This window comes from Podarcis liolepis (genome assembly GCF_965112155.1).
Source record: "Podarcis liolepis genome assembly, chromosome: 13".
Lineage (NCBI taxonomy): Eukaryota > Metazoa > Chordata > Lepidosauria > Squamata > Lacertidae > Podarcis > Podarcis liolepis.
This window is the reverse complement of record NC_139573.1, coordinates 4,328,807-4,356,557: the sequence shown is the minus strand read 5'-3', so window position 1 is coordinate 4,356,557 and position 27,751 is coordinate 4,328,807. Positions and strand designations below refer to the sequence as shown.

Genomic DNA, 27,751 nt, shown 5'->3' with positions numbered 1-27,751 from the left:
CTGGCTGGGTGACCTTGGGCCCGTTCCCTCGCTCTCAGGCCAGCCTGTCTCTCAGGGTTGTGGAGAGGATGTCACGGCGAAGAGCTGTCCGTGCCAGCTTCAGCTCTTTGAAGGAAAGGTGGGATCTAGAGGCAATGAATCGCAGATTTCCAGAGTTGGAAGGGACCCCCCGAGGGTCATCTAGACCAACCCGCTGCAATGCCCATTTTGGCCCAGCGTGAGGCTCAAACCCACAATCCTGAGATTAAGAGTCTCGTGCTGAACCGACTGAGCTAGAAAATAAACAGACATGACGCAGCCCCTTTTCAGCCCTTCGCGTTCAATGCGTTTTGGACCTTTTAACATTAAAAAACCCCAATCCTTTTAAAACGTTTCCGAGCACAATTCAAAGTGTTGGTGCTGACCTTGAAAGCCCTAAACGGCCTCAAAGGCCCAGGAGACCTGAAGGAGCGTCTCCACCCCCATCGTTCTGCCCGGACACTGAGGTCCAGGTCTGAGGGCCTTATGGCGGTTCCCTCATTGCGAGAAGCAAAGCTACAGGGAACCAGGCAGAGGGCCTTCTTGGTAGTGGCGCCCGCCCTGTGGAACGCCCTTCCAGCAGATGTCAAAGCGATAAACAACTACCTGACATTCAGAAGACATTTTAAGGCAGCCCTGTTCAGGGAAGTTTTTAACGTGTGATATTTTACTGTATTTTTGGTTTTTATGGAAGCCACCCAGAGTGGCTGGGGAGGCCCAGCCAGATGGGCGGGGTATAAATAATAAATTATTATTATTATAAACAGGGAAAGGTATGCTTTAAAAATAAAGAACCGTGCTATAATTCTCATGAAAATATTGCTGAACCAGACGGATGCGCATGTGAGGTAAATCACTATTCTCGCTCTTCCCCACCCGCCCCCATTTTGCAGGTGGGAGGACTGAGGACCGAGAGAGAAGGGTTGGCCTAACGCCCCCTCTGAGTTTACGGAAGAGGCGAGATTTGAACCCAGGACCTGCGGATCGTAGCTCAGTCGGTCACTTAGCCGCTACACTAGGGAAAGGATGATGATAATAATAATAATAATAATAATAATAATAATTTATTTATACCCCGCCCATCTGGCTGAGTTTCCTCAGCCACTCTGGGTGGCTCCCAATCGAGTGTTAAAAACAATACAGCATTAAATATTAAAAACTTCCCTAAACAGGGCTGCCTTCAGATGTCTTTTAAAGATAGGATAGCTGCTTATTTCCTTGACATCTGGTGGGAGGGAGTTCCACAGGGCGGGCGCCACCACCGAGAAGGCCCTCCGCCTGGTTCCCTGTGACCTTGGCTTCTCGCAATGAGGGAACCGCCAGAAGGCCCTCGGAGCTGGACCTCAATGTCTGGGCTGAACGATGGGGGTGGAGATGCTCCTTCAGATATACTGGACCGAGGCCGTTTAGGGCTTTAAAGGTCAGCACCAACACTTTGAATTGTGCTCGGAAACGTACTGGGAGCCAATGTAGGTCTTTCAAGACCGGTGTTATGTGGTCTCAGCGGCCGCTCCCAGTCACCAGTCTAGCTGCTGCATTCTGGATTAGTTGTAGTTTCTGGGTCACCTTCAAAGGGTAGCCCCACATAGAGCGCATTGCAGTAGTCCAAGCGGGAGATAACCAGAGCATGCACCACTCTGGCGAGACAGTCCGCAGGCAGATAGGGTCTCAGCCTGCGTACCAGATGGAGCTGATAAACAGCTGCCCTGGACACAGAATTGACCTGTGCCTCCATGGACAGCGGTGAGTCCAAAATGACTCCCAGGCTGTGCACCTGGTCCTTCAGGGGCACAGTTACCCCATTCGGGACCAGGGAGTCCCCCACACCCGCCCTCCCCTGTCCCCCCAAAACTGTACTTCTGTCTTGTCAGGATTCAACCTCAAAGTGTTTTTAACACTTGATTGGAAGCCGCCCAGAGTGGCTGGGGAAACTCAGCCAGGTGGGCGGGGTATAAAGGATGGGTGCCAAGCAAGCTGGCCTAGTGAGGGGCGTGGCCTGGAGAAAGGAGGTGTGGCCTGGGAGCGTTTCGTGGGCCACATAGGAGGAATTGGAGGGCCGCATTGCTCTCTCATTTCCACATACTATCTGTTTTAACGCCAGTATTTTGGAGCAAAACAAGGCCTAAGCCCAGAATAGGAAACCAGGGAATGTTACCAGTGTGTGTGTGTGAATATTTTGTAGGGAGAATAGACCGGGTCCTGCAAGATTTGCCCGCGGTTTCCGTTTTACACGGAGGGGCCCCTGCGTGGCCGGCCGGCAGCCATCTTGTCCCGGTGCCAGCCCTGGCGGAGGGCATTTCCAGGGGACACTGTGGCCGGGTTGGGCTGTGTTTTCCCTGGAGGGCTTCCAGCCTCCTTCTGATCTCCATTGTTAGGGCTGCCTTCTTGTTGTTTTTCTCCTCGGCCGTCGGTTTCATGCTGCCTCGCTGCTGCGTGAGGCCGGCCGGCCTCCCCCTTCCTTGCTTGTTTGCTAGCTAGCAGAAACACGCTCTGCCTCTCTCTCCGAAAAGGTCATTCTTCCAGGCAAAGCATCCCAGCCGGGGTGTGTGTGTGTCTTCCAGGCCTTCGCTCAAAACCGAAACCTTGCATGACGGGCTCCTAGGACAGGAGTCAGCAACCTTTTTCAGCCGGGGGCCGGTCCACCGTCCCTCGGACTGTGTGGGGGGCCGGACTATATTTTTGGGGGGAGGAAATGAACACATTCCTATGCCCCACAAATAATCCAGAGATGCATTTTTTTTTAAGGATTAGAATAAGAATATCTTTATTGTCATTGCCCCCTTCGGTGACAACGAAATTACGAAATTTTAAATAAAAGGACACGTTCTACTCGTGTCGAAACACCAGGCAGGCCCCACAAATAACCCAGAGATGCATTTTAAATAAAAGGACACGTTCTACTGGTGTCGAAACGCCAGGCAGGTCCAGTTTCGCAGGATTATGAATCATCTAGCCCAGGGGTCAGCAACCTTTTTCAGCAGGGGGCCGGTCCACTGTCCCTCAGTCCTTGTGGGCGGCCGGACTATATTGGGGGGGGGGATGAACGAATTCCTACGCCCCACAAATAACCCAGAGATACAGTGGTGCCTCGCAAGACGAAAAGAATCCGTTTGTCTAGCGGTTTCTTCGTCTTGCGAAGCAAGCCCATTGATGGATTAGCGGATTAGCGCTATTAGCGGCTTTTAGCGGCTTATCTGCTGATCGGATCAGCTGATAAGCGGATTAGCGGCTTAGAAAAAGGGGGGGCGGAGGGAAAAAAACCAGCAGGAACTCGCAAGTCATTGTTGTCTTGCGAAGCAAGCCCATAGGAGATTCGTTTTGCGAAGCACCTCCAAAACGGAAAACCCTTTCGTCTAGCGGGTTTTCCGTCTTGGGAGGCATTCGTCTTGCGGGGCACCACTGTACATTTTAAATAAAAGGACACATTCTACTCTTGTAAAAACACGCTGATTCCCCGACCGTCCGTGGGCCAGATTGAGAAGGCGATTGGGCCTCATCCGGCCCCCGGGCCTTAGGTTGCCTAACCATGGCCTGACTCCAGGACATGGAACACAACTTTAAAGATGGGTGTTAAGAGGATTTGATGTATATAAGGCGCTTCCGAACTGTTTCTCCGTGCTCCTGGATCTACGTGCTTCTGAATCGGAGCGCCTATTCCCAGAATCGCTGCAGGGATGGAATTTGGGGGTCCAGCGGGGTCATCTAGTCCAGCCCCCCGCAATGCAAGATCGTTCCCCCCCACGGGGTTTCACACACACACCCTTCCTGTCATCCGTGTGTTTTTTTTCCGAGGAGGGAGTTGGGAGGGTTTAATAATAATAATAATAATAATAATAACAACAATAATAATAATAATTTCTTCATATCCCTCCCCAGCCGAAGCTGGGCTCAGAGCAGTTAACAGCAATAAAAGTAACACAGGTTTGGGGTTCAGAATGGCGAATCTGCTTGCAGGCTTTCCCGTAGGGCGGAGGTTTTGGGGAGACTGTGGGAGACAGTGCCCCACAACCAGTGTTAGTGATCAGCTGGGCGTGTTCTGTGACTGGTGTGGGTCCAATTGCAGCCCCGTGGAGATCTCTAGGCGCGAAGTTGGCGGCTGACCTCCCCCTCTGGCTGGCCCCTCCAGCTTTCTTAAACAGGTGAGCAGAAGAGCTCATTTACTGCTCCCCCCCCCAGCTAAGTTAATCCCCACAACGACCCTGAAAGGTAGGCAAAGAGGCTGCGACTGAGTCCCAGGTCCCCCCAGGGAGCCTCATGACTGAGTGGGGATTTGAACCCTCCCAGGTCCCAGTCCGACACACTAACCCAGGCTTCCTCAACCTCAGCCCTTCAGATGTTTGGAAACTACAATTCCCATCGTCCTTGACCCCTGGTCCAGCTAAGCTAGGGATCATGGGAGTTGTAGGCCAAAAACATCTGGAGGGCCAAGGTTGAGGAAGCCTGATCTAGAGCAGGCACAGGCAAACTTGGCCCTCCAGATGTTTTGGGACTACAATTCCCATCATCCCTGACCCCTGGTCCTGCTGGCTAGGGATGATGGGAGTTGTAGTCCCAAAACATCTGGAGGACTGAAGTTGAGGAAGCCTGCAGTCTAACCCATGGGAAGGCAAACTAAGGCCCGGGGGCCGGATGCGGCCCAATCGCCTTCTCAATCCAGCCAGCGGACAGTCCGTGAATCAGCGTGATTTTACATTAGTAGAATGCGTCCTTTTATTTAAAATGCATCTCTGGGTTATTTGTGAGGCCTGCCTGGAGTTTTTACATGAGTAGAATGTGTGCTTTTATTTAAAGTGCATCTCTGGGTTATTTGTGGGGCATAGGAATTCGTTCGTTTTTATTTATTTTTTCAAAATATAGTCCTGCCCCCCAAAAGGTCTGAGGGACAGTGGACCAGCCCCCTGCTGAAAACGTTTGCTGATTCCTGCTCTAACCACTACACCCCACTGCCTTCCTATAGTCCTGCTATGGGGAAGCTCTATAAATTAAGTAGGTAAATGAATATGGGGAAAGCAAAGCGCCACTTAGAAAAGATCTGGAATATTTTCCTTGACGCTTGCAGTTGCTTTATTCCAGATGGTTTTATTTGATGTTTAACGTGCTGCAAACCGCTTTGAGATCGTTTCGTTAAACTGTACAGGGGTATAGAAATGAAATGAAAAACAACAACAACATTGCTTTGGAGCTTCGGTTTGTGTGTTTACCTTTAAATATTGTCGCGCCGCTTTAGTGGCTCTCAAAGTACAAGAGGAGAAAGACGACGAGCCGTCCTACTCTGAGTAGCCCCATATAAATTACTAAACCCAAGTTAGCATTGTCCCTTAATTTCAGCAGGCGTATTCGAAGAAGCATCGGCTGCCACCCAAAAATACAGAACGAAACGTCGTTTTTTGACTTTAAAAACAAAACATGTTTACAAAACAACATGTTTTGTTACTTATAGGTATAGTTGTTAATTGTGCATATTCAGTTGTTCAGAGGGGCAATTCAGTGCATTATTGAGTTGTGTATTTTGGCCAGAGGTGTGTGTAACCTGGTCTGGTGGCGTGGGTGGGGCTGTGGGTTAAACCACAGAGCCTAGGACTTGCCGGTCAGAAGGTCGGCGGTTCGAATCCCCGCAACTGGGTGAGCTCCCGTTGCTCGGTCCCTGCTCCTGCCAGCCTAGCAGCTCAATAGGTACCGCTCCGGCGGGAAGGTAAACGGCGTTTCCGTGCGCTGCTCTGGTTCACCAGAAGCGGCTTAGTCATGCTGGCCACATGACCCGGAAGCTGTACGCCGGCTCCCTTGGCCAATAAAGCGAGATGAGCGCCGCAACCCCAGAGTCTGCCACGACTGGACCCAATGGTCAGGTGTCCCTTTACCTTTAATTTACACACCCCTTAGGGATGCAGGTGGCGCTGTGGTCTAAACCACAGAGCCTAGGGCTTGCCGATCAGAAGGTCAGCGGTTCGAATCCCTGTGACGGGGTGAGCTCCCGTTGTACGTTCCCTGCTTCTGCCAACCTAGCAGTTCGAAAGCACGCCACAGTGCAAGTAGATAAATAGGTACCGCTCCGGCGGGAAGGTAAACGGCGTTTCCGTGCGCTGCTCTGGTTCGCCAGAAGCGGCTTAGTCCTGCTGGCCACATGACCCGGAAGCTGTACGCCGGCTCCCTCAGCCAGTAAAGTGAGATGAGCGCCACAACCCCAGAGTCGGCCACGACTGGACCTAATGGTCAGGGATCCCTTTACCTTTAACCTGGTCTGGAGGGACTGGGAGGTGATGATTTTGCTTGAGGGAGGTGTGGTCCTTGCTATTTCAAGGCCCATGCCCTCCCCACCACCATTTGGTTGCACAAGGCAGCAGGTTGTAGCTCAGCCCCAAACATCTTTCAGAGCGTTTCTGGGTCACTCTCCTTCCCTTTATTCCCACGCCCAATGATGGAATGCATGTTTCTGCATCCTTATGTGCTGTGCTCGCGCATTGCCGCTGGGTGAAGATTTTGGGCCCTGCAAGCACCTTAAGACATTCCAGTACGCGACAGCATCATCTGCGGGCGCTCGGAAGGCTTTTTGTGGCAGAGAGATCTTGCAATCCCTGGCTTGTTTTTCATTTTTTAGCACATTCTTTGCACCGGGTTCGCTGTGGGGTTTGCCTGTGGAAATGTGCAAACAGGCCTATTGCTGCGGATTTTATTTTTAACACTGCGTGCATCCATAGAATGTTGAGTGTGTTTTCTTAGGCAGTTTTTCTTTAGTCCCTGTAAAAAACCGGGGGCCGTGGTGGCATGTTGCGTTGGAGGAGACGAAGGAACTGGCATGACGTCATGGACGACTTGGCCAATCACAGCTCAGAATCGCTTCTGTGCCTTTGCTCTCTGACGTACCCATTGGCTACGGTTGTCATGAGCCTGCGCTGACATTTGCTTTTATTTCCCCCAAATAAGCAGTTGTGTCAATATCCTCAGGAGCCTTTCATCCCTTTTTCCAGGACCTGAGTTCGAGATCTTACAGCTATGCAGCAGGACCTCTCCTGCCCCCCTCCGAGTTGTTGGCTGTTGCCCAGGAGGACTCCAAGCCTCTGTCAGGGTGGTAAGCGACTTCCTTTGCCGAGGAAAAAGAGCCGAAGTGTTTGGTGTTTCTATGACGACGCCTGGTGTTGTTTTTCGGTTAATGATTTGCGAGCGCTCGGCTACTTCCTTTGGCTTTGGAAGCGATTTTCTTGTCTTTGCTTGAAAGGGAAAAATAATCCGTCAGAGTTATTTATTAGCTCCAGAACAGCATCGGCTGGACTCTGCCTGACGCACAGGCGGCTGTCCATCAACACCCCCCTTCCACCTTAACTACAGCGGACTTGCACCCCTTGCGATTTCCCCTCTGATGCATGCAAATGCATACTTGTTTTTTCCTACACACACACCCGATTTGACTCGTCGCTTCGCCAGAATTGTACCCGACTGCGCCACATAGCACATGCCCTACCACTTTTTCTGAACCCTTGCCCTCTGCGCTGCAATGAACTCAGATCTAAGACCTCTCCCATCAGACTGTGGCTGTAAGATGCGCAGAAAAACTCACGACGGCCTTCTTTTCGTGCGGCTCCGATGATGCACATTGTTGTTTAGTCGTGTCCGCCTCTTCGTGACCCCCTGGACCAGAGCACGCCAGGCCCTCCTGTCTTCCACTGCCTCCCGCAGTTTGGTCAAACTCATGCTGGTAGCTTCGAGAACACTGTCCAACCACCTTCTCCTCTGTCGTCCCCTTCTCCCTGTGCCCTCCATCTTTCCCAACATCAGGGTCTTTTCCAGGGAGTCTTCTCTTCTCATGAGGAGGCCAAAGTCTTGGAGCCTCAGCTTCAGGATCTGTCCTTCCAGTGAGCACTCAGGGCTGATTTCCTTCAGAATGGAGAGGTTGGATCTTCTTGCAGTCCATGGGACTCTCAAGAGTCTCCTCCAGCACCAGAATTCAAAAGCATCCATTCTTCAGCGATCAGCCTTCTTGATGGTCCAGCTCTCACTTCCATACGTCACTACTGGGAAAACCATAGCACTGTTATATTCCAGATTTCCTGCAAAATCGACGCAAGATGCAACCCTCTCACCCCTCTTTTCCTCCTGTCTCCAGAAGCGCACCCTCCGAGATATCTGCCTGTGCCGGACACACTCCATCCCGGCCGTCGTCATCTCATTCTCCCGACCACATTGCCCGTTCTGGAATCGCATCATGCCCGCTGCGCGCCAGGCGTAGAAACCCCGCTGCTGAGGGCTCCCCGTGCAGGCCGAATCCAACTGGGTGACGCTTCTCGGCCTCTCGGCCTGACCCACATACCGAAACAGCGTCCGGCTTTCTCCCTATGGACACATAACACCCGCCGTTTTGCAGAGGAATGTGCAACCGCGCAGCCCCCCTTTTGCAGCTGACACCCAAGACACCTGAAGCCCCTTTCAGCCCGACGGTGTCGGTGTGGCGGATCGCGTCCCCGTCTTTGGTTACGCCCATCTGTAAGACCTGACTGCAGATCCTGACACACGCAGGCTGACGCAGGCCTGATCGCAGAGATCCCCGCGCCCCGGCCTGTTGCGCAGCAAAGGTTACGCTGCCTGGACCTGCCAGGCAGTGACTTTGGGAGGCTGTGGCCTCTCTGGCAGCCAGGAAGGGCTTTTAATTTCTCTCTCCTCTTCCGCCCTCTCTGCCGGCCTGCCTTTCTGCATTCTTCTAGTGGTAAGCTGGGGAGGAGGATGTTAACACAAGGCAGTCGGCGCTGTTGAGATCACCGGCTCTCCGGAAATGGCAGAGGATCGGGTTCCTTTGGCTACGCAAGCTCGGAGGCTCAGCTCTCGCCACCGCTGGCGGGGAAACATGGTGGGGGCTTCGATTCCGGGAGGGGAAATCTGTGGGCTAGGCGGCACCTAGGATATCCCTTGACTTTGGGGTTTTCTGGAAGCGGAGTCCGGTGGGAAGGGAGCCAGGGCTTGAGATCGCACAGCGAAATTTTGCATCTTGTGTTTAGAAGCAGAATTGAACCCAGGCCTGCTGGAGCCGCAGCAAGGCCTTCTGAGGGTACTGGATTCGAATCCAGGGCTTCGTTTTAGAGGGGCAGGCAGTCGTTTGTGGCCCAAAGCTAGTGGAAAACCGGTGCCCCCTCCTCTGCGAATGCTGCGCAGAAGAGGCAGCCAGAAAGATGGGGAAAGGGAGGACCGAATTTCCCCCTGCTCTGAGCCACACAACCTTAAAAAAAAAAGTCCGCAAATCTGTGCTCAAAGGGGAACAGAAATAGCAACTCGGCAAGCTGGTGACATCCTTTATTTTATTTTAAGGTTTCTGGATTTTTCAGGAGGCGGAACGTAAGAGCAATTGAGGCTTCCAGCCACTCTCGCTGTTCGCTCCCAGTATCTACCATTTAATTAGACATCTATACGTGACTCTCTTTTTTTAGTAATCTAAATGTACTGAAACCTGTAAGTTTGGGCTGGAAGGTGTTAATCACAAAGTCCTTTTAATTGTGCTAATAGGGGCAAATTTTCCATGATGTGCGTATGAGGAACGGATACAACTTTTCTGCCGAAATGGCGGGCAAGCATTCAGGGAAAGATGATGAAAGCAAGATTTGGTTGTTGTTTTTAAAAAAGAGTGACGCTGTGGAAAAATACGAGCCTTTAAAATATTTTTAAATGCAGTGGGTCTTGTTTTCGATCTTATTTCTCTCTTCAGTCAGAAGTAACAGGAACGGCACGTTAAATAGATAAGTCCTGGTTGATACTGCTGTCATATCTGACAGAGGGGAATCTGAGAATTTCAGACCATCGTAAGCTTTTTCTTCCTAGGAAGGATAGTCAGTCACGCACTCGGTTTTCTTGAAAAAATAAAGCAAGTTTCTAGTTCTGATGAATGGGGGGGTATTTGAATTCATTCCTGCGCCTAATAGACCATGGCTTCGGCTGGGGAGGGTGGGATATAAATAAAATGTTATTATTATTATTATAGAATCAGAATTGCAGGTAGATTGAGGGGTGGGTGTGTTTTATGGAGGGTGCCAGGAAGTGACTACAGTCATACCTCGGGATAAATGTGCTTCAAGTTAAGTATTTTCGGGTTGCGCTCCGTGGCGACCCGGAAATAACGGAGCACTTTACTTCTGGGTTTCGCTGTGTGCACATGCGCAGATGGTCAAAATGATGTCTCGCACATGCACGGAAGCGGCGAGACGTGACCTGCGCAGACGTGGGTTGTGTTCGCTTCAGGATGCGGATCCCGTTCGCATCCCGAGGTACCACTGGACTCCAGGGGTCAGCCCGGTTTCTCTTGCCTGGGCCGGATTGGTCCCGCAGAGATCCGTCCGTGAGCTGGATCACATGTGCTTGTGAGCGCGCGATTTCCGGCACGTGCGCAGACGCAATTTCCGGCACTGCGGAAGTGAGTCCCCGTACCGCGCTGCATTGGTTTAGCGCAGCGCGTGAGCGGTCAGCTCAGTTTGGGGGCGGCTCAGAGGCCGGTCAAATGACCTCCGCGGGCCGCTTTTGGCCCATGGGCCTTTGGTTGCCGACCCCTGGCCTATTCTATCCCCTCTTGAGGCCTGGGATCCTGTTCCTAGCTGTCAACTTTCCCCTTTTCTTGCGAGGAATCCTATTTGGAATGAGGGAATTTCCCTTGAAAAAAGGGAAGCGTTGACAGCTGTGATCCTGTTTCTGACCCCAAATGCAACAGAGCCTCAACTCTGCCCGCCGTTTGACCATTTCTGCCCTCTTTTTAGAAAAATCCAAAACTGAAACGAAAAGCTGCATAGGTTTTAATGGAAGATTCCTTTTCTAGCGGCAGAATTTAAGGTGTGTTGGGCACAGGGATAACAAACAGTTTAAATTTGGGCTAACACATCGTCTCTTTCTCTCCCCCCCACCCAGACGGTCCTGTTCAGGCGGATTTGGAGACAGCATCTTGAGCAACAGGGACACAGACACCCAGTAGATGTGGTCTACTCGTGTAGGTAAGGCTGACGTCCATCACGCTTCCTTTGCACTTGTTCTCCTTGGGGTGCTGTCAAGAGGGAAAGAGGTGCTGGCCGGGGCTTCTGGGAAACGTAGTCCTAACCCCCAGGTGTGGGGAAGAAGGCCTGCGTGGGTCTCCATGGAAACGCCACCTCCGGTCGCCATAGCGACAGCGGCTGTATCTAGGCCAGTCACCACCCCATCTGTGTCGCCGCGGCAACGGTGCCTGGATCTAGGCCAGCCCCTGCTTCTAGCTCTGGTCCCCATGGCAACCGCCGTTGGGTTGCCATGACTCTTTCTAGAGCCTTCGCTTTGGCTCGTTGCCTCCTTCTAGAACGTTCCGTTTGGCTCGCCATTTTTTAACCCATGGGTTGGTTTCCAAGTCCGCCCGGCCTGAAAGTTGCCTTGCAAAACAGCCTTACCCTTGGCTGGGTGGTCTAGGCCAGAGAACTGGCTCTGCAGATGATGATGATGATGATGATAATAATAATAATAATAATAATAATAATAATAATAATAATAATAATAATACTTTTATTTATACCCCGCCCTCCCCAGCCAAGACCGGGCTCAGGGCGGCTAACACCAGATATAAAAACAATGGATTAAAATACAACTTAAAAACAAGATTAAAATACAAATTAGAATTCTGGAATTGGAAGGGACCCCGCGGGTCATCTAGTCCAACCCCACGCAATGCTGGAATTCTGCCCACAGTCATCCCTGGGTGGGCTCGAACCACCAACCTTCTGGTTAACAGCCAGATGCGCTGACCCACAACGCCACAGGTTTTTTGGTTTCTCTGCCCTGGAGGGTCCCCACCCCAAGTTTGCAGCCTCTTAATATTTATTTGTTCAGCTCCATCAGCATACAAGGCCAGTCTGTTAGAGTTGCATAGATCCCTTTCCTCCCGGAGCTAAATTACAAACAGAAATGGACTTTAACAGGAGGAACCTATACAAATTAAATGTTTCGTGTGGGACCTGGAGTGAGGTGTCCACAGGCTCTGACTCCAGTCTCGGCCTTCCTATCTTGATGAGACATAAGGCCGTTTGGCGGCCGTTTTTATTGATCTGTTTTGGTTGTCATGTGGTTGGCTGCAGGGTGGTGATAGCCATCTTGGCCCTTCCCAATTGTACAAAGAGCTTGGCTTTTCCTTTTTAAAAAAGAACGAGACCTTGTTACGTTTGGGAGGATGACTGCTACATTTGGGGTTTTCTGTTTTGTTTTGTTTTTATTTTTATATATATATATACATTTTTATTGGTTTTTTTAACATATCATTTCCAGCAATCATATAACATAATTTCTTATCTCATACAATGTTTTAGAATTCCATCAACTCCTCTGATGATTTTTCATTCTTTATCACTTATTCTGCATTTCTTAATTTCTCTGTTACTTTTAATTATCATTAACTAATAACTCTCCACCCGGGACGCTGGTGGCGCTGTGGGTTAAACCACAGAGCCTAGGACTTGCCGATCAGAAGGTTGGCGGTTCGAATCCCCGCAATGATGGGGTGAGCTCCCGTTGCTCGGTCCCTGCTCCTGCCAACCTACCAGTTCGAAAGCACGTCAAAGTGCAAGTAGATCAATAGGTACCGCTCCGGCGGAAAGGTAAACGGCGTTTCCGTGCGCTGCTCTGGTTCACCAGTCCTGCTGGCCACATGACCCGGAAGCTGTACGCTGGCTCCCTCGGCCAGTAAAGCGAGATGAGCGCCGCAACCCCAGAGTTGGCCATGACTGGGCCTAATAGTCAGGGATCCCTTTACCTTAATAACTCTCCTCCTAGTCTTTCTTGCAATATTTCAAATAGTCCTCCTTACAAAACTTCCTGCAGTCCTACTAGCGTAATCTGTGTATTACAATTACTTTTGTTTCGTTTTGGGGGAAACTGAGGCAGAGAGTAGAGGGAGGGGAAATGAATTTTGAGACGGCAGCAGCGGGAACTTGTCCGAAAGGCTCTTGAATTTACCACCTCCTAAGAATGCAGGGTGGCTTGTGACAAGGGCCTCTGAGCATGTGTGAATTGCATTTCCCATTTCCACAAGCCTCCGCACGTCTGAAATTTCTATAGGGTGAGGCTGCCTCCACCAAGACACTTGGAATAAATATACAGATTTTTCCTGTTTCATCCTTACAACTTCCCTGCCCGGCGGGCTTGGCAGAGATAGAGATTCCCCCTGTGGCTGAAGGTCACAAAGGGTGGTTTTCAAACCAGGCTCAAGAATCCTACATTTGAGGAGATTAAAATTGGAGCAGAGACTTGCTGGCAGGTCTCAAAATCCCTCGGAACCTGCGGCAAAATGTAGGAACCTATGGATTTTCCAGCCTCGGGACAGAGGTCTTTCTCCTGCCACGGAGCGAGGTGACTTTGGTAGGTTTTTAGAAACCCACACGCAAGTCGGAAAGGCAGATTTGCCAACTTGGTCTCATCGCGGGTTTCAGACTGCAACTCCCAGCCAGCACAGTGGACGAGAGTTGCAGTCCCAAAATATCTGGTGGGCAAAGGTTCTAGCAGCAGGCTGGTCCAGGTGAGGGTCTTTTTTTCTATCCTGGCCTTTTTCGTTCTCTCTCTCCGGTGCACAGACCCAACATTGCAGTCCTCCTCTTTCCACCCCCCCCTCCAGCCTCTTCCAGGCTGCCGTGCCTTTCCCTGCAATCTGCTGACCTCAGCCTTCGTGACTCAGACCCGCAGAAATCCATCCTGCCTCGCTTCTTGTTTACGATCCACCAGCCTTTCCCTCTCCCCACCGTCGCAGAGCCCGGTTTCGGTTGCAGCACCCTGGACTGCAGGCGGACGGAAGTGGCGGGCGAGGCAAATAAAGTTTTTTGCTTCCCTTCCCGCGACCGTTCCATTTGGGGGGGCACGCGTTCATTTCCATATTCGGGGCAGAGAGAAAATGCAGTGTCCGTGGAAGGGTTGCCCTCCGGATAGGATGGTTACGGGGACCCTTGTTGTTGTTGTTTAGTCGTTTAGTCGTGTCCGACTCTTCGTGACCCCTTGGACCAGAGCACGCCAGGCATTCCTGTCTTCCACTGCCTCCCGCAGTTTGGTCAGACTCATGTTCGTAGCTTCGAGAACACTGTCCCACAATCTCGTCCTCCATCGTCCCCTTCTTGTGCCCAACATCAGGGTCTTTTCCAGGGAGTCTTCACTTCTCATGAGGGGGCCAAAGTCTTGGAGCCTCAGCTTCAGGATCTGTCCTTCCAGTGAGCACTCAGGGCTGGTTTCCTTCAGAATGGAGAGGTTTGATCTTCTTGCAGTCCATGGGACTCTCAAGAGTCTCCTCCAGCACCAAATTCAAAAGCGTCCATTCTTCGGCGATCAGCCTTCTTTATGGTACGGGGACCTTACCCAACCCTATTGAATATATGGGCTTTATTCTCCTCTACCTTTCTCTCTCTCTGATGTATTTACAGGTGTTCTCGGAGCTTCAGGTCTCAGGCTCTGGCAGTATAATGGCATGTTCCAACGGGCATGTGCAGAGTGTATTTCAGCCCCGAAGGCAAAGCCTCCCAGCTCCTGTGGTGCAGGGCTCACGGAGGCAAAGTGGTTCTGTGTTACTCTCACCCTAGGTCTCTTCAACATTATTATTATTATTAATAATAATATTTCCTGCCCATCTGGGGTGGCTTCAAGGACGTATAAAGAACATAATGAAACATCAATCCTTAAAAACCTCCCAAATAATAATAATAATTTTAAGACCCAGGATGCAATTTTGATGCCATTTAGAGACCTGCTTCTTAAGCTTTCGCCCACATATACAGTGGTACCTCAGGTTAAGTACTTAATTCATTCCGGAGGTCTGTTCTTAACCTGAAACTGTTCTTAACCTGAGGTACCACTTTAGCTAATGGGGCCTCCTGCTGCCGTGCGATTTCTGTTCTCATCCTGAAGCAAAGTTCTTAACCCGAGGTAATATTTCTGGGTTAGTGGAGTCTGTAACCTGAAGTGTCTGTAACCCGAGGTACCACTGTATTTGCCAGGTGCTCCTGTTGCGACCCACCTTGGATCGGGCTGCGACCCGACCGTGCTGTCAGTCGAAGGTGGGGGGTGAGGTTTTCCCAAGATAACTGGGATCCCTCTGGGATCTATGCTTGGATGCTAGGGGATAGTGGGATAAATCTGTGACAGCTGTTTTGGCCCCGGTGCCAGATAGAAAGCATGGTTAAAGGTAAAGGGACCCCTGACCATTGGGTCCAGTTGCGGATGACTCTGGGGTTGCGGTGCTCATCTCGCTTTATTGGCCGAGGGAGCCAGCATCCAGCTTCTGGGTCATGTGGCCAGCAGGACTAAGCCGCTTCTGGCGAACCAGAGCAGCGCACGGAAACTCCATTTACCGTCCCGCCGGAGTGGTACCCATTTATCTACTTGCACTTTGAGGTGCTTTCGAACTACTAGGTTGGCAGGAGCAGGGACCGAGCAACGGGAGCTCACCCCGTCGTGGGGATTCAAACCGCTGACCTTCCAATCAGCAAGTCCTAGTCTCTGTGGTTTAACCTACAGCGCCACCCGCGTCTCTAGAATGCGTGGTTAGAGTCAGCCTAAAGACCCATTTCAGGCTCAAGAGATGGGGATGAAGGGGGCTGCCTAAGGACGTCTGGATGACCCCCCAGGTGGGGTCCAGGATCTCCTGGCCAGAGAGAGATCCTGGGTGCTGGACCTGTCGGAACGCCATCGGGTGTCTTGACCTTCCCGCATGCCCCCTCTCTGCATTTACCCACATTCAGGCCAGGCCCACACACGCCTCCCCCTCCTCAAATTCTTGCTGTGTGCCACAGAGCGCTGCCTCTTCCTTCTCCCTCCCTCCCCAACCGTTCTCTTCGTCATCCAGGCTGGTTTCCATAGAAACCCCCTTTCCGTTTGGGTACTCCTGTCGCAGCCGGGAAGGGAGTTTATATATATGCGCGTGTGCGCGAGAGAAAGAGAGAGACCCTCAAGGAATTGTTGCCGCCGTGTTATACGCACTCACGCATGCACACTCACCGTGCATGCAGGCACAAGCCCATTCGCACGCGCGCACACCCACCCATGGCCTGAAATTGCGTCGTCGGGACGGTCCCACCCAGGTCGAGGGAGGAGGGAAGTTTGCGAAAGACGGGCTTGGAAGAAAAGAAAACATTGTGGGCATCCCTATTGTTCTGTCTCTCTCTCTCACACACACACAAGATTTTCTCCCACGTCTCTGCAGCGGGGAGAGGCCAGAGCGTGCCTTCGGGGGCCAGCCCTTGACACGAGGGGGCCGGCCGGGCCAAAGGAGGCGCCTGAGCGTCTGGGGGCAACGAGGCAAGCCTCTTGGAGCGGCTTCCGCGCTGAGCTCCGGAGAGCGGGCCGGGCCAAGGCATCAGCTGCTTAATCCGAGCTGGCACCGGGAAATTGTTTCCTTCAGCCATTTTAGGCTTGCCAGCTGGAGGAACGAGCTCCTGGAGCAAAATGGCTCCCCAATGGGTGGAGTGGGGAGGGGGTGGGCGACCGGGGGGCCCTGTGGGGAGGAGGGGTGGGCTGGGGGCTTCTCCGCTCAAACAGGCCGCTCTCTCTTCCCCTGATGGCCTTCAGCCTGCCCATGCCAGCATCACCCCGCTGCTTCCCTCGGTGTGACTCATGTCAACGGCAGCCAAGCGACTTTTCGGGACTGACGGGAAGCAGAGCCCTGTGGTTCTCCTGGCTGCCTTCTCCCAGCCCTTTCTACGCGCGGGTTCGAATCCCCACTCGCCGGGGGGCCTCGCTCGCTCTCGGCCTGACCAGCCTCGCAGGGTTGTTGTGGAGCTGATAACGGGGAAGGAGCAGGAACTATGCCTGCCACCTTGAACCCCGGGGAGAAAGAGGTGGGATTTGAATGTAATAATTATTATAATTATTATTTATACCCTGCCCATCTGGCTGAGTTTCCCTAGCCACTCTGGCTGGCGTTCCTAGCCATCAGGCAGACCCCCAGAGACCCCCTCCTGAGACCTCTCCCCCAGCTGTGGCACCCCTCTTTTCGAGAGGTCAGGGGTCACGGCTACTAGGCACCATGGCCATGTGTAAGAGATGGACCTTTCCAGGCCCAATTCAAAGTGTTGGTGCTGACCTTGAAAGCCCTAAATGGCCTCAAAGGCCCAGTAGACCTGAAGGAGCGTCTCCACCCTCATCGTTCTGCCCAGACACTGAGGTCCAGCTCCGAGGACCTTTTGGCGGTTCCCTCCCTGCGAGGAGTGAGGTTTCAGGGAACCAGGCAGAGGGCCTTCTCGGTGGTGGCACCCGCCCTGTGGAACCCGCCCTCCCAGCAGATGTCAAGGAAATAAGCAACTATCTGACTTTTACAAGACATCTGAAAGGGACACAAATTTTCACGGCCCTCTAGCCATGGCTCATTTACCAGAAGCAATGTATTTAGTGTTAACTCTGGAAGTCTGTACAGTGGTACCTCAGGTTAAGTACTTAATTTGTTCCGGAGGTCCGTTCTTAACCTGAAACAGTACTTAACCTGAAGCACCACTTTAGCTAATGGGGCCTGCCGCTGCTGCCGCGCCACCGGAGCACGATTTCTGTTCTCATCCTGAAGCAAAGTTCTTAACCCGAGGTACTATTTCTGGGTTAGCGGAGTCTGTAACCTGAAGCGTATGTAACCCGAGGTACCACTGTATCGGGAAGTTTTAGTGTTTGATGTTTTTAGTTTGTTTTGATGTGTGCTGTGAGCTGCCCAGAGTGGCTGGGGAAACCCAGCCAGATGGGTGGGGTATAAATTATTATTATTATTATTGACAGCTCCGTTGGTTAGAGCACGGCGCTCACCACGCCAGAGGTGGCAGGTTTGATCCCCGTATGGGGCCGCTGCAAATTCCTGCTTTGCAGGCCGTTGGATGAGATGAGCTTCAGGGTCCCTTCCAATTCTACGATTCCATTCTTCTATGGTCTGCCTCCACATTTGTGCATTTGTGCTGTGCCAGTGTGGTGTAGTGGTTAAGAGCGGTAGTCTTGTAATCTGGGGAACCGGGTTCGATTCCCTGCTCCTCCACCTGCAGCTGCTGGGTGACCTTGGGCCAGTCACACTTCTCTGAAGTCTCTCAGCCCCACTCACCTCACAGAGTGTTTGTTGTGGGGGAGGAAGGGAAAAGGAGAATGTGAGCCGCTTTGAGACTCCTTCGGGTAGTGATAAAGCGGGATATCAAATCCAAACTCCTCCTCCTCCTCTTCTTCTTCGTCTACTGTATCATTATCCAGACACAATCTGCGTCAGAAAGCAATCCCTTCAATGAGGTCTTGTCCTGTTGTCTATGCATAGATCAAAGGGGGGCAATAGTAGCATCTTTCCAATGAATCGGTACCAGTCTTTTGACTACGTCGAGCAGTTGTCAGACCCCCCTATAACTGGTATGTTTTTCATAATAATAAATTAATAATAATAATTTTATTACTTATGCCCCACCCATCTGGCTGGGGTGCGCCAGCCGCTCAGGATGGCTTCCAACACATATAAAAACACAGAATAATCGTAATTATAAACAGTCATAGAATCATCATAGAGTTGGAAGGGATCCTGGGGTCATCTAGTCCAACCCCTGGCAGTGCAGGAATGATAGGCAGGTGGTTCATATGGGAATCGAACCTTGGTGTTACCAGCACCACGTGCCAACTAACTGAGCTGACTGGCCTATCATATGACAACTTTAACCCCCCCAAAAAAGTCGGACATTGCATAAACATGTTTCAAAGAGGCAGTCTCTAAATCGAATTATTATCTTGCACGCTGCCCTGGGATCTGTTTGGACGAAGAACGGTATAGGATTCTTAGAAACCCTCCATCCATTCATTGAACAGGGGCTCTATCCATGTGAAGGACCAGGTGCGCAGCCTGGGAGTCATTCTGGACTCACCGCTGTCCATGGAGGTGAAGGTCAATTCTGTGTCCAGTGTAGCTGTCTGCCAGCTCCATCTAGTACGCAGGATAAGACCCTCCCTGCCCAGGGACTGTCTCGCCAGAGTGGTGCATGCTCTGGTTATCTCCCGCTTGGACTACTGCAATGTGCTCTACGTGGGGCTACCTTTGAAGGTGACCCGGAAACTACAACTAATCCAGAATGTGGCAGCTAGACTGCTGACTTGGAGTGGCCGCTGAGACCACATAACACCGGTCTTGAAAGACCTACATTGGCTCCCAGTACGTTTCCGAGCACAATTCAAAGTGTTGGTGCTGACCTTGAAAGCCCTAAACGGCCTCAAAGGCCCAGTATACCTGAAGGAGCATCTCCACCCCCATCATCCAGCCCAGACATTGAGATCCAGCGCTGAGGGTCTTCTGGCGGTTCTCTTCCTGAGAGAATCGAGGTGAAAGGGTATCAGGTAGAGGGCCTTCTCGGTGGTGGTGCCCGCCCTGTGGAACGCCCTCCCTTCAGATGTGAAGGAAATAAGCAGCTATCTTTTCTTTAAAAGACATCTGAAGGCAGCCCTGTTTAGGGAAGTTTTTAAAATTTAATGCTGTATTGTTTTTAACACTCGATTGGGAGCCGCCCAGAGTGGCTGGGGAAACTCAGCCAGATGGGCGGGGTATAAATATATTGTTGTTTAGTCGTTTAGTCGTATCCGCCTCTTCGTGACCCCATGGACCAGAGCACGCCAGGCACTCCAGTCTTCCACTGCCTCCCACAGTTTGGTCAAACTCATGCTGGTAGCTTCGAGAACACTGTCCCACCATCTCGTCCTCCGTCGTCCCCTTCTCCTTGTGCCCTCCATCTTTCCCAGCATCAGGGTCTTTTCCAGGGAGTCTTTTCTTCTCATGAGGTGGCCAAAGTCTTGGAGCCTCAGCTTCAGGATCTGTCCTTCCAGTGAGCACTCAGGGCTAATTTCCCTAAGAATGGAGTATAAATAATTTATTATTATTATTATTATTATTATTATTATTATTATTATTATTATAATAATATTATAATATTATATAACAATAACAGCAGCAGCAACTAAGCCTGCATGTTTCCCCTCTTTGTTGAAAACCTCAGGCATTACTACCTCCTATTTTCTCTCTTTCTTGCAGGTCTGAGGCAGCTGAATGGCTGCAGCAATGGAGCTCACGGACATTGGCCACTCCAGCTCCCTCCTGGTCCAGCTGAACGAGCAGCGCCTCCGTGGCCAGTTCTGCGATATCACCATCATTGCTGAAGACACCAAGTTCAAGGCCCACAAAAACGTCCTCGCGGCTTCCAGCCCCTACTTCAAGGAGGTGCTGTCGGAGGAGTCCAGCTGCCAGCAGCCCAGCCAGATCCTGGAGCTCCCCGACGTCCAAGCCGAAGTCTTCTCCGACGTCCTCAACTTCATCTACAACTCCCGGCTCTCCGTGCCCAGCCCGGCCGCTGCCAAGGAGATCGGGGCCATCGGCCGCCGCCTCGGCATCTCCCGCCTCGAGGACCTGGACGACCCCTTGGCGGGCACCAAGATGGACGACTCGGGCGGGCCCTCTTCCAGGCCGTGCAGCTCGCCGATTGACCTCACCTGCCCTTCCCGCTCGGCCGAGCCTTCCAGCCCCCTCAGCTTCCACGATTTGGCCAAAGCCTCCAGCCCGGCCAGCGATGGCCAGCCCGACCCTGAAACAGAGACCGCCAAGATCCTGTACAACCTCAGCTCGGTCGCCGCCGGGCCGCCACCCCAGCCAGACCTAGCTTACGTGCTGAAGGGAGGCGTCAGCTGGGACCACGACGATTCCCCCGGAAACCCCTCGGCCGCCAACGGCGAGGCGGACCACCAAGGGCCGGCCTCCTCTCGCTCGCCCCCGTCCGGAGCTTCCTACCCGGCCGCCAGCTCCTTCTGCTGTGGGAGCTGCGGCCGCTCCTTCACCACGTCGTCGGCGCTCAGCCTGCACATGAAACTGCACCGGACGCGCCGTTCTCTCTCCTGCCGGCACTGCGGCAAGAGCTTCATCCACATCAAGCGGCTGCAGACGCACGAGGTCTTGTGCAAGGAGATGGAGAAAGCCGAGGAGGGCGTCCCCGCGTGCGAGGCGCTGCCCAGTCCCGGGCTGCCTCCCAAGCCGCCTCCGCCGCCGTCTTCCAAGAAGAGCGTGCTGTTCCGCCACCGCGGGCTGCAGCGCATGGACTACATCTCGGACCAAGACCACTTTGTCAAAGTGGTCGACGGGCACATCATCTACTTCTGCACCGTCTGCGAGCGCTCGTACATGACGCTCTCGAGTCTCAAGCGCCACTCCAACGTCCACTCGTGGCGGAGGAAGTACCCCTGCCGCTACTGCGACAAAGTCTTCGCTCTGGCCGAGTACCGCACCAAACACGAGGTGTGGCACACGGGCGAGCGCCGCTACCAGTGCATCTTCTGCTGGGAGACCTTCGTCACCTACTACAACCTGAAGACCCACCAGAAAGCCTTCCACGGGATCAACCCCGGCCTGATCTCTTCCGAGAAGACGCCCAACGGAGGCTACAAGCCCAAGCTGAACGCCCTCAAACTCTACCGCCTCCTGCCCATGCGCTCCCAAAAGAGGCCCTACAAGACCTACAGCCAAGGCCTGGTGCCCGACAACCTCCTGCTCCCGGCTCAGCCCATCCCCATGGCGCTGGGCGACGGGGACTCCTTGGACGGCAACCTGGTCTCCTCGCTGGGCAATGGCGACATTGCTTCCGTCTTCACTGCCAACGGCGGCTCCCTGGAGATACCCGAGCCGGAACGCTTTCCGCGGCCGCAGGAAACTGCGGCGGGCCCGGAGATCCCCGCGCTCCCAGCCGCGGGCGAGAACGCTCCTTCGGACAAGAGGCCGGGGCCCCTGAGCGCAGAGGCCGCCTCCGTCATCGCCTACGGGCGGCCCGCCTCCTCGGTCATCGTCCACAGCACGTCAGTGTTGTCGCAGACGCCCTCGGTGATCACCTACAACAGCAAGTCTTCGGAGGCAGGGCCTCTGCCGCCGACACAGGTGCCATCTTCCGCCGTGGCCAGGCCTATCAAGAAGCAAGTGCTAAAGGAGTACATCCAGTCGCAGAAGGCAGACGAGCGGGCTATGGAAGAGAGCGGGGGCGAGCCCAGGGCCAGGGGGCCACGTTCCGGGCGGACTATGACGTACATGGCAAAGCCGGCGTACGTCGGGGCCGCCTCCGAAAGCCGCGCTGCGCCGCTCTGCCAGATCACGGTGCGCATCGGCGAGGAAGCCATCGTCAAGCGGCGGATCTCCGAGACGGACCTCATGCTGGACAAGGGCGGCCGCGTCGGGGGCAAGCGCTTTGATTTTGGGAGGGAGCAGAGCAGTGGGAAGGAGGCGGCGCCAGAAGTCCCCCACGGCAAGCACGCCGGCAGGGGGTACGCCAACGAGAGCGGCGAGGAGGAGAGCGACAGGGGCGACGCCGAAGACCAGCTGTGGCGGCCCTACTACAGCTACAAGCCCAAGCGGAAGGCCGGCTCTGGCGCCAACACGCTGCCCAAGATGAAAAAGTCCCGGTGGCACCGCAAGCTCCGCTCTCTGCGCTGGATGAAAAGGACGGAGAAGGCTGGGGAGGAAGAAGAGGAGGAGGAAGAAGAGGAGGAGGAGGATGTGGGGACCAGCGACTCAGTGCCGGCGGAAGTTGCCGCCGGCCGCGGGGCTGCCTCCGAAATTGAGGGGCCGAGCCAGCCTCCCAAAGCCGGGCGCGGCTCCGAGTGGAAGCACGAGTGTGGCGCCTGTGGCAAGCTGTTCTCCGCGCTCAAGAAACTGAGGAAGCACGAGCGAGTGCATGGGCGCCTCGCCAAGGACAACCTGCCCCTGGCGCCCTCGCAGGCCCACCGCGTCGGCCGCAAGCCCCTGGTCAAGTTCACCTGCGCCCGCTGCACCAAGGTGTGCAAGACAGCCGCGGCTCTCAGCCGCCACATGAAGCGCCATGAGGGTGAGCTGCCCGAGCCACCGCCCTTGCCGGCCCTCACCACCGTCATCGCCTACTCCAAGAAGGCGGCGGAGGCTCCTCCCGTGGCTGTCGTGCCGGCGCCCGTCGTCAAAGAGGAGACCATGCAGGAGATGCAGGTGTCGTCCTCCAGCGGCGAAGCGCCCTTGTGCCCGCAAGAGGTCCCCGAGGAGGAGGAGGAGGAGGGGCCTGTCGCGGTGGACATGCAGCCTTACGGACGCCGCACCCCGGTGCCAGAAGAGGAGGCCGTGCCCCTGGCAGAGGGGAACAAGTCTCCGTTTCCAGAGGAGCTCAGTGCCCACCCGCCCGTTCTGGAGGCGGCCACCAGCCTCGCCGAACTCCCGCCAAGGTTACCGCACTCCCTGCAGGACCCCGTCATCTCGCACACGGGTCTTGCTCTGAAAGAGGCCTTGGCGCCCGAGCTGGAGGAGGAGCAATACCCTGTCCAGGAGTACCCGCTGCCCTTGCTGGTGCCGGGCAGCTGTCGGACCCGGAAGGACCTGGAGGACAAGCCGCCCTCGTTCCTCGCCTACCCCAGCGCCATCCAGTTCAGCGGCGTGGGCAAGGCAGGTGGCGGCGACGGCGCAGACGGCGGCAAGGTCTGCTTCTACCCGGACCCCTACCCTCTGATGTACGGCCACCAACTGCTGGCGGCCTACCCTTACAACTTCACCCTCCCGGTGGCTCTGAACATGGTCGTCCCGGACGAGAAGGGGCAGCCGCTGCCGTTCCTCCCCGGCGTCTTCAGCTACTCGGTGAACCCGTGTCGCGGCGAGGTCCACGACGGCTCTGCCGCTGCGGCCTCCAGTGTGGCCATGGCGATGGGGGCTGGCGCGGCGCACGAGGGCAGAGGGGAGCTGCCTGCCCCGGAGAGGCTGAAGAAAGGGAGCCTTCTCTGAGGGGGAGGACCAAGGGAGGTTGGGGCGGAGGGGGTCAGCCGGGGGCGAGGGGTGCCATCGCTTCCGCCACTCCCAAGATGGCACCCTCTTGTGGCTTTGGACAACAGCTCCTGCCCAGCCAGTGGAGGGTTTGGGGCGCTCTGGGGTTGTGGAAGGCGACCCCTCCTCCCCGAGAAGGGATGTTCGGGGTGGGGGGTGGAGGCAGATTGCAGTGGCAGCGCTGCGGCAGAGAGAGAGACAGAGCTATGGAACCCAGAGGTGAGCATTGAGTGGCGTTGGGGGGATGCATAGCGCAGCCTCCTGACCCACAACTTCACATCCCCGTGGTTTGTCGAGTGGGCACATCGTAGATAATACTTTTTTTTTTTAACAGACAAAAAAAAAAAAAAAAGACGTAGCAGCGAACATAGGTACAGGGTAACCCCTCTTCCCCCCCTTCTCCCAACCACACCCCATATGAATGTCTTCTTGCTCCGTATATATATTTTCAGAGTGAACTTGCACAAGCAAATCTTCGTCGTCGTCTCCCCCCTCCCCAATCCTGCTCTCCCCTCCCCTTCTTGGCTCTCCCTGTTACCCCTGCCTGGGAAGGGACGGCTGGGAGGAGGAGCCTCTGCTTTGGGGGCGGAGCTGGGAGGAGGAGCCTCTGCTTTGGGGGCGGAGCTGGGAGGAGGAGCCTCTGCTTTGGGGGCGGAGCTCTTTTTCGGCTCCTCCCACCAGCCGATGCCCCTTTTATCTCTTGCCTTCCAGGTCTCTTCCTTCCCCAAATCGCCATTTTCCCCCCTGCCAAGGGGGAAAAGGTCTCATTCCACAGAACTGTCTCCCCCCTCTCCCCCCTTTTTGGGGGTGTGTGTGCCCTCTGGCCCCCCCTCCTCCGGCCCAGCGCCTCGGATCTCTAGCCTCTGCTTTTGGCAGCTGCTTTATTTCTCCCTGTTCGATTTTTTTTGTTTTGCAGCTTGAAGGGGATGAATCACATTTTCCTTTTGGCTGGATGGAGGAGGAGGAGGAGGAAGGGGTGGGGTGGGGGGAGGAGGAGGAGGAGGAGGGCAGGGTGTCCTGTTGAGATGGTGAGGAGGGGAGAGGACGGTTCTGTAGGTTCTGGTCTTCCAGGGTTTTTGCAACAGCCGCAAAAGAGCAACAACAGCTTTGCATCGCATATGGACACAGTTTGCAGGAGTGGGGGCTGCCAAGTTTGCTGCCATCCTGGTAGCTTGCCCTTCTCTCTCTCTCTCTCTCTCTCTCTCTCTCTCTCTCTCTCTCTCTTGGGGGGGGGGTGCCCTTTCAGCCGGAGTGGGGTGGGCAACCAGACCGGATTCCACTGTGTACTGTGATTTTAATTTCCGCCAAGCTCATCCCACTTCTGCCGCCTTTGCAAAAAACAGCAGCACAGCACATAACCCCACCCTCCCAGTAACACACATTCCCTCCCACTTCCTCCATACTGGGATTTACCTCCCCAAAACACACACACACAAACACACACACCACCTAAACTCAGCAATAGGGCAGTTGGGTTACATTTCACAGTCCAGGAATCAAAAACCCAAAAGCCCTCTTTGTGCTTGCGTTCCCTCTCTCTCTTTCTCAATAAATAAACAAACTAGTCCTACCTAATGCAAGAAAGCATTTTTCCAGCTGTGGCTTAAGCGAGCTTTGAGCCTCCCGAGGATTGAAAGGGGCACAGGCATTTGTCATGCAAATGAGCATTCTGGACCACTTAGGTTTACATTTGCATCAGGGGGGGGAAAAACTCCCTTATTTTTAGCCAGCCCTGTCCATAAGGCGGCTGGGCAAGTCTTCAAAATGGTTTTAAGATATGGAAATGTTCCCTTCCTCTCCAGGAAGGCGATCAAAAAGCTGTTCTTCCTTACCCCTCCCTCTTCCCTTCTCTTGCTACGAACCCAAATAAATAAGTAATGGAATATTTTTTAGGATTTAGGGAGAACTGAGTGCGGCTTTCCAGAAGGCCACTCTTCATATTTTGGGGGGAGTGGGTTTATTATTATTATTATTTTAGATTAGAGAATATGGGCAGGGCGGGGTTAGGGATGGCAATCGCCCCATTATTTTAAAAAGCCTTAGGTGTTTTCTAAGCCTGGGGGTAATGCGTTCTGCCTACTTGCAAGATGAAAAAACATTTAAATTTGTGGATATTTTTTGGCTTACGAAAGGACCAAAACTGGGGATTTTGTTTTTTTCCTTTAAAAACGAAAACACAATAACCCCTAATTAGTAGGGGGTGGCGAAAGAAAACTCACCTTTCTAGGGAAAACTGCATGAACTTTAAAAAGCAAGCAGAAGGATTTTGAAGAGACAATATGTGGAGGTTTTCGATATCGAAGATTTTTAAAGGGAGGGGTAGAGTTTTGCCTAAAGGCTTCGGACAACGGGAGGAGGAAAGGAGAGTTATGCATGCCAGATGTTTTGGCGCACCTTTCGCAAAATGGGCCGGTCCCCTCCAGGTTTTTGTGATTCAAAATATCTGAAAAGCCCTAGGTTGGGGAAAAGGCTCATTTATTGCAGAACTCCAGACGATAGCAGGGTCCTGCTGCTAGATTTCTGGGTGTGATGAGCTTTCGGACTTCCAAAGGTTCCTGTTGAACAATAGGAGCAAAATAGCTTCCGCCCTCCTCCAAAATATAAGATAACTGAGATTCCTGCGTTGTATGGGGTTGGTATGGATGACCTTTGGGTACCTCCGACAATTCTGCGCTTTCGATAAGCTAGCAGAAATGGAGACAGTCAACCCAGGAGTGGAGTTTTCTGCAAAGAAAGGGACATGCAATTCCTTTCTGGAATCGAAATCACTCCTGACCACCCTCTTACTGCTAAAATGAGCTTCAACTTTGCCCCCACCCATGAAACTTGCAGCCTCCGCTGCGTATTTTTGCCTCCGCAACCTCCTTCCGGAAACTAGAAAGTTCTGGCCAAGGGAGGTCGTGGTTTTTTTTGGGGGGGGGGTAACCTTAACCCGCCCTGCCTCCGCCAGCCTCAATTCTCAGCTTTAAGTGTTAAAAAAAACACCTCTCTAGACTTCCCTTAATATTTTAAGGGATGCAAAACGCCTCCTCCATTGCTCCCAAAAGCCTCCTGTTGAATTTTCCCGTCTCCCCCTCAGTGGAACCAAGGCACCTCCATCTTCTGTCGGCCTTGCCAGGCCTGCTTGGAGACTGGTGCTTGAACAAGGGGGGGGGGCCAAGGATCAGAAGGGCTTCCAAAGAAAGACTGGCTTGCAGGGGGGCGGGAGCTGGTGGCGCCTCTAGACCCCCTGTTTGGAGAGTTAAAGAGGGGTCAGGACATAGAGAGAGAATTGCGGCGTGCAAAATTTCACCAATTGCTCCAATGCAGGGAATATGCTGCGAGCCGCCTCTCTCGCCTTCCCCCCCTCCCCACGCATTGCAGCACAGCTGCCCCCCCCCCCAATTTCTGTTTGCAGCAAACCGAGGTCTGCAAAAGGAAATCACAGTCTTCTCTCTGCAGCAGAGCAGAAACACGGCCTTGCAGAATTCTCTTCTCCCCCCCAAAAAAACCACCCCAGTTTTTGTCCAAGCAGGGCCGGTAACGCCTCCTTCTCCCCCCCCCCCCATTGCAACGCAGTGCCTCCTCTAACCCACCCACCCCCCCTCGTCGCCTCCAGCACTTTAGCGGTGCCTCCCCATTCATTCCACCTGGCCGCAACATCCCTACTGCGGCGCACCTGCAATGCAGCAAAAATTGCACATTCCTTCTCCGCTGCTGCGCCACCGATAAGAAGGCACTGCTTGGGGCGAGGGTGTGTGTGGTTTTTTTTTTGGGGGGGGTGACTTCCTGACTCTTCCTCCCCCCCCACAACCCCACCCCACATCACGCTCACAAATTCCTCCTGCATCATAAAAGGCGCATTATTCTGGAGACCTGGAGTCGATTCCTTGAAAGGGCAGGCCCCTTGCGCTCGCACCCAGCCCTCCAGGCCCCCTGTGTAACTCCCCCCCTTCCGCTATGGGGCTGTGGGGATACAGGCCCCCCCACCCCGCCGCTCTG

The 27,751-nt window shown here is 53.6% G+C and overlaps 2 protein-coding genes across 4 annotated transcripts in view; one reads left to right on the top strand and one right to left on the bottom strand.

Moving 5' to 3' along the window:
* ZBTB4 (zinc finger and BTB domain containing 4) overlaps positions 1-25,470 on the top strand; it is a 29,678-nt gene extending 4,208 nt beyond the window's left edge. Inside the window, exons 1-3 of one of the 3 annotated variants that reach the window (XM_083472493.1) lie at positions 8,671-8,854; positions 10,891-10,973; positions 19,994-25,470. In XM_083472493.1, coding sequence (XP_083328619.1) covers positions 20,009-23,731 — 3,723 coding nt within the window. In that variant the 5' untranslated portion in view covers positions 8,671-8,854; positions 10,891-10,973; positions 19,994-20,008 and the 3' untranslated portion in view covers positions 23,732-25,470. The other 2 variants (XM_083472494.1, XM_083472495.1) reach the window with 2 other exon arrangements.
* The window catches only part of GRK1 (G protein-coupled receptor kinase 1), a 101,770-nt gene that overhangs the window by 26,954 nt on the left and 47,065 nt on the right, over positions 1-27,751 (bottom strand). The window lies entirely within an intron of this gene.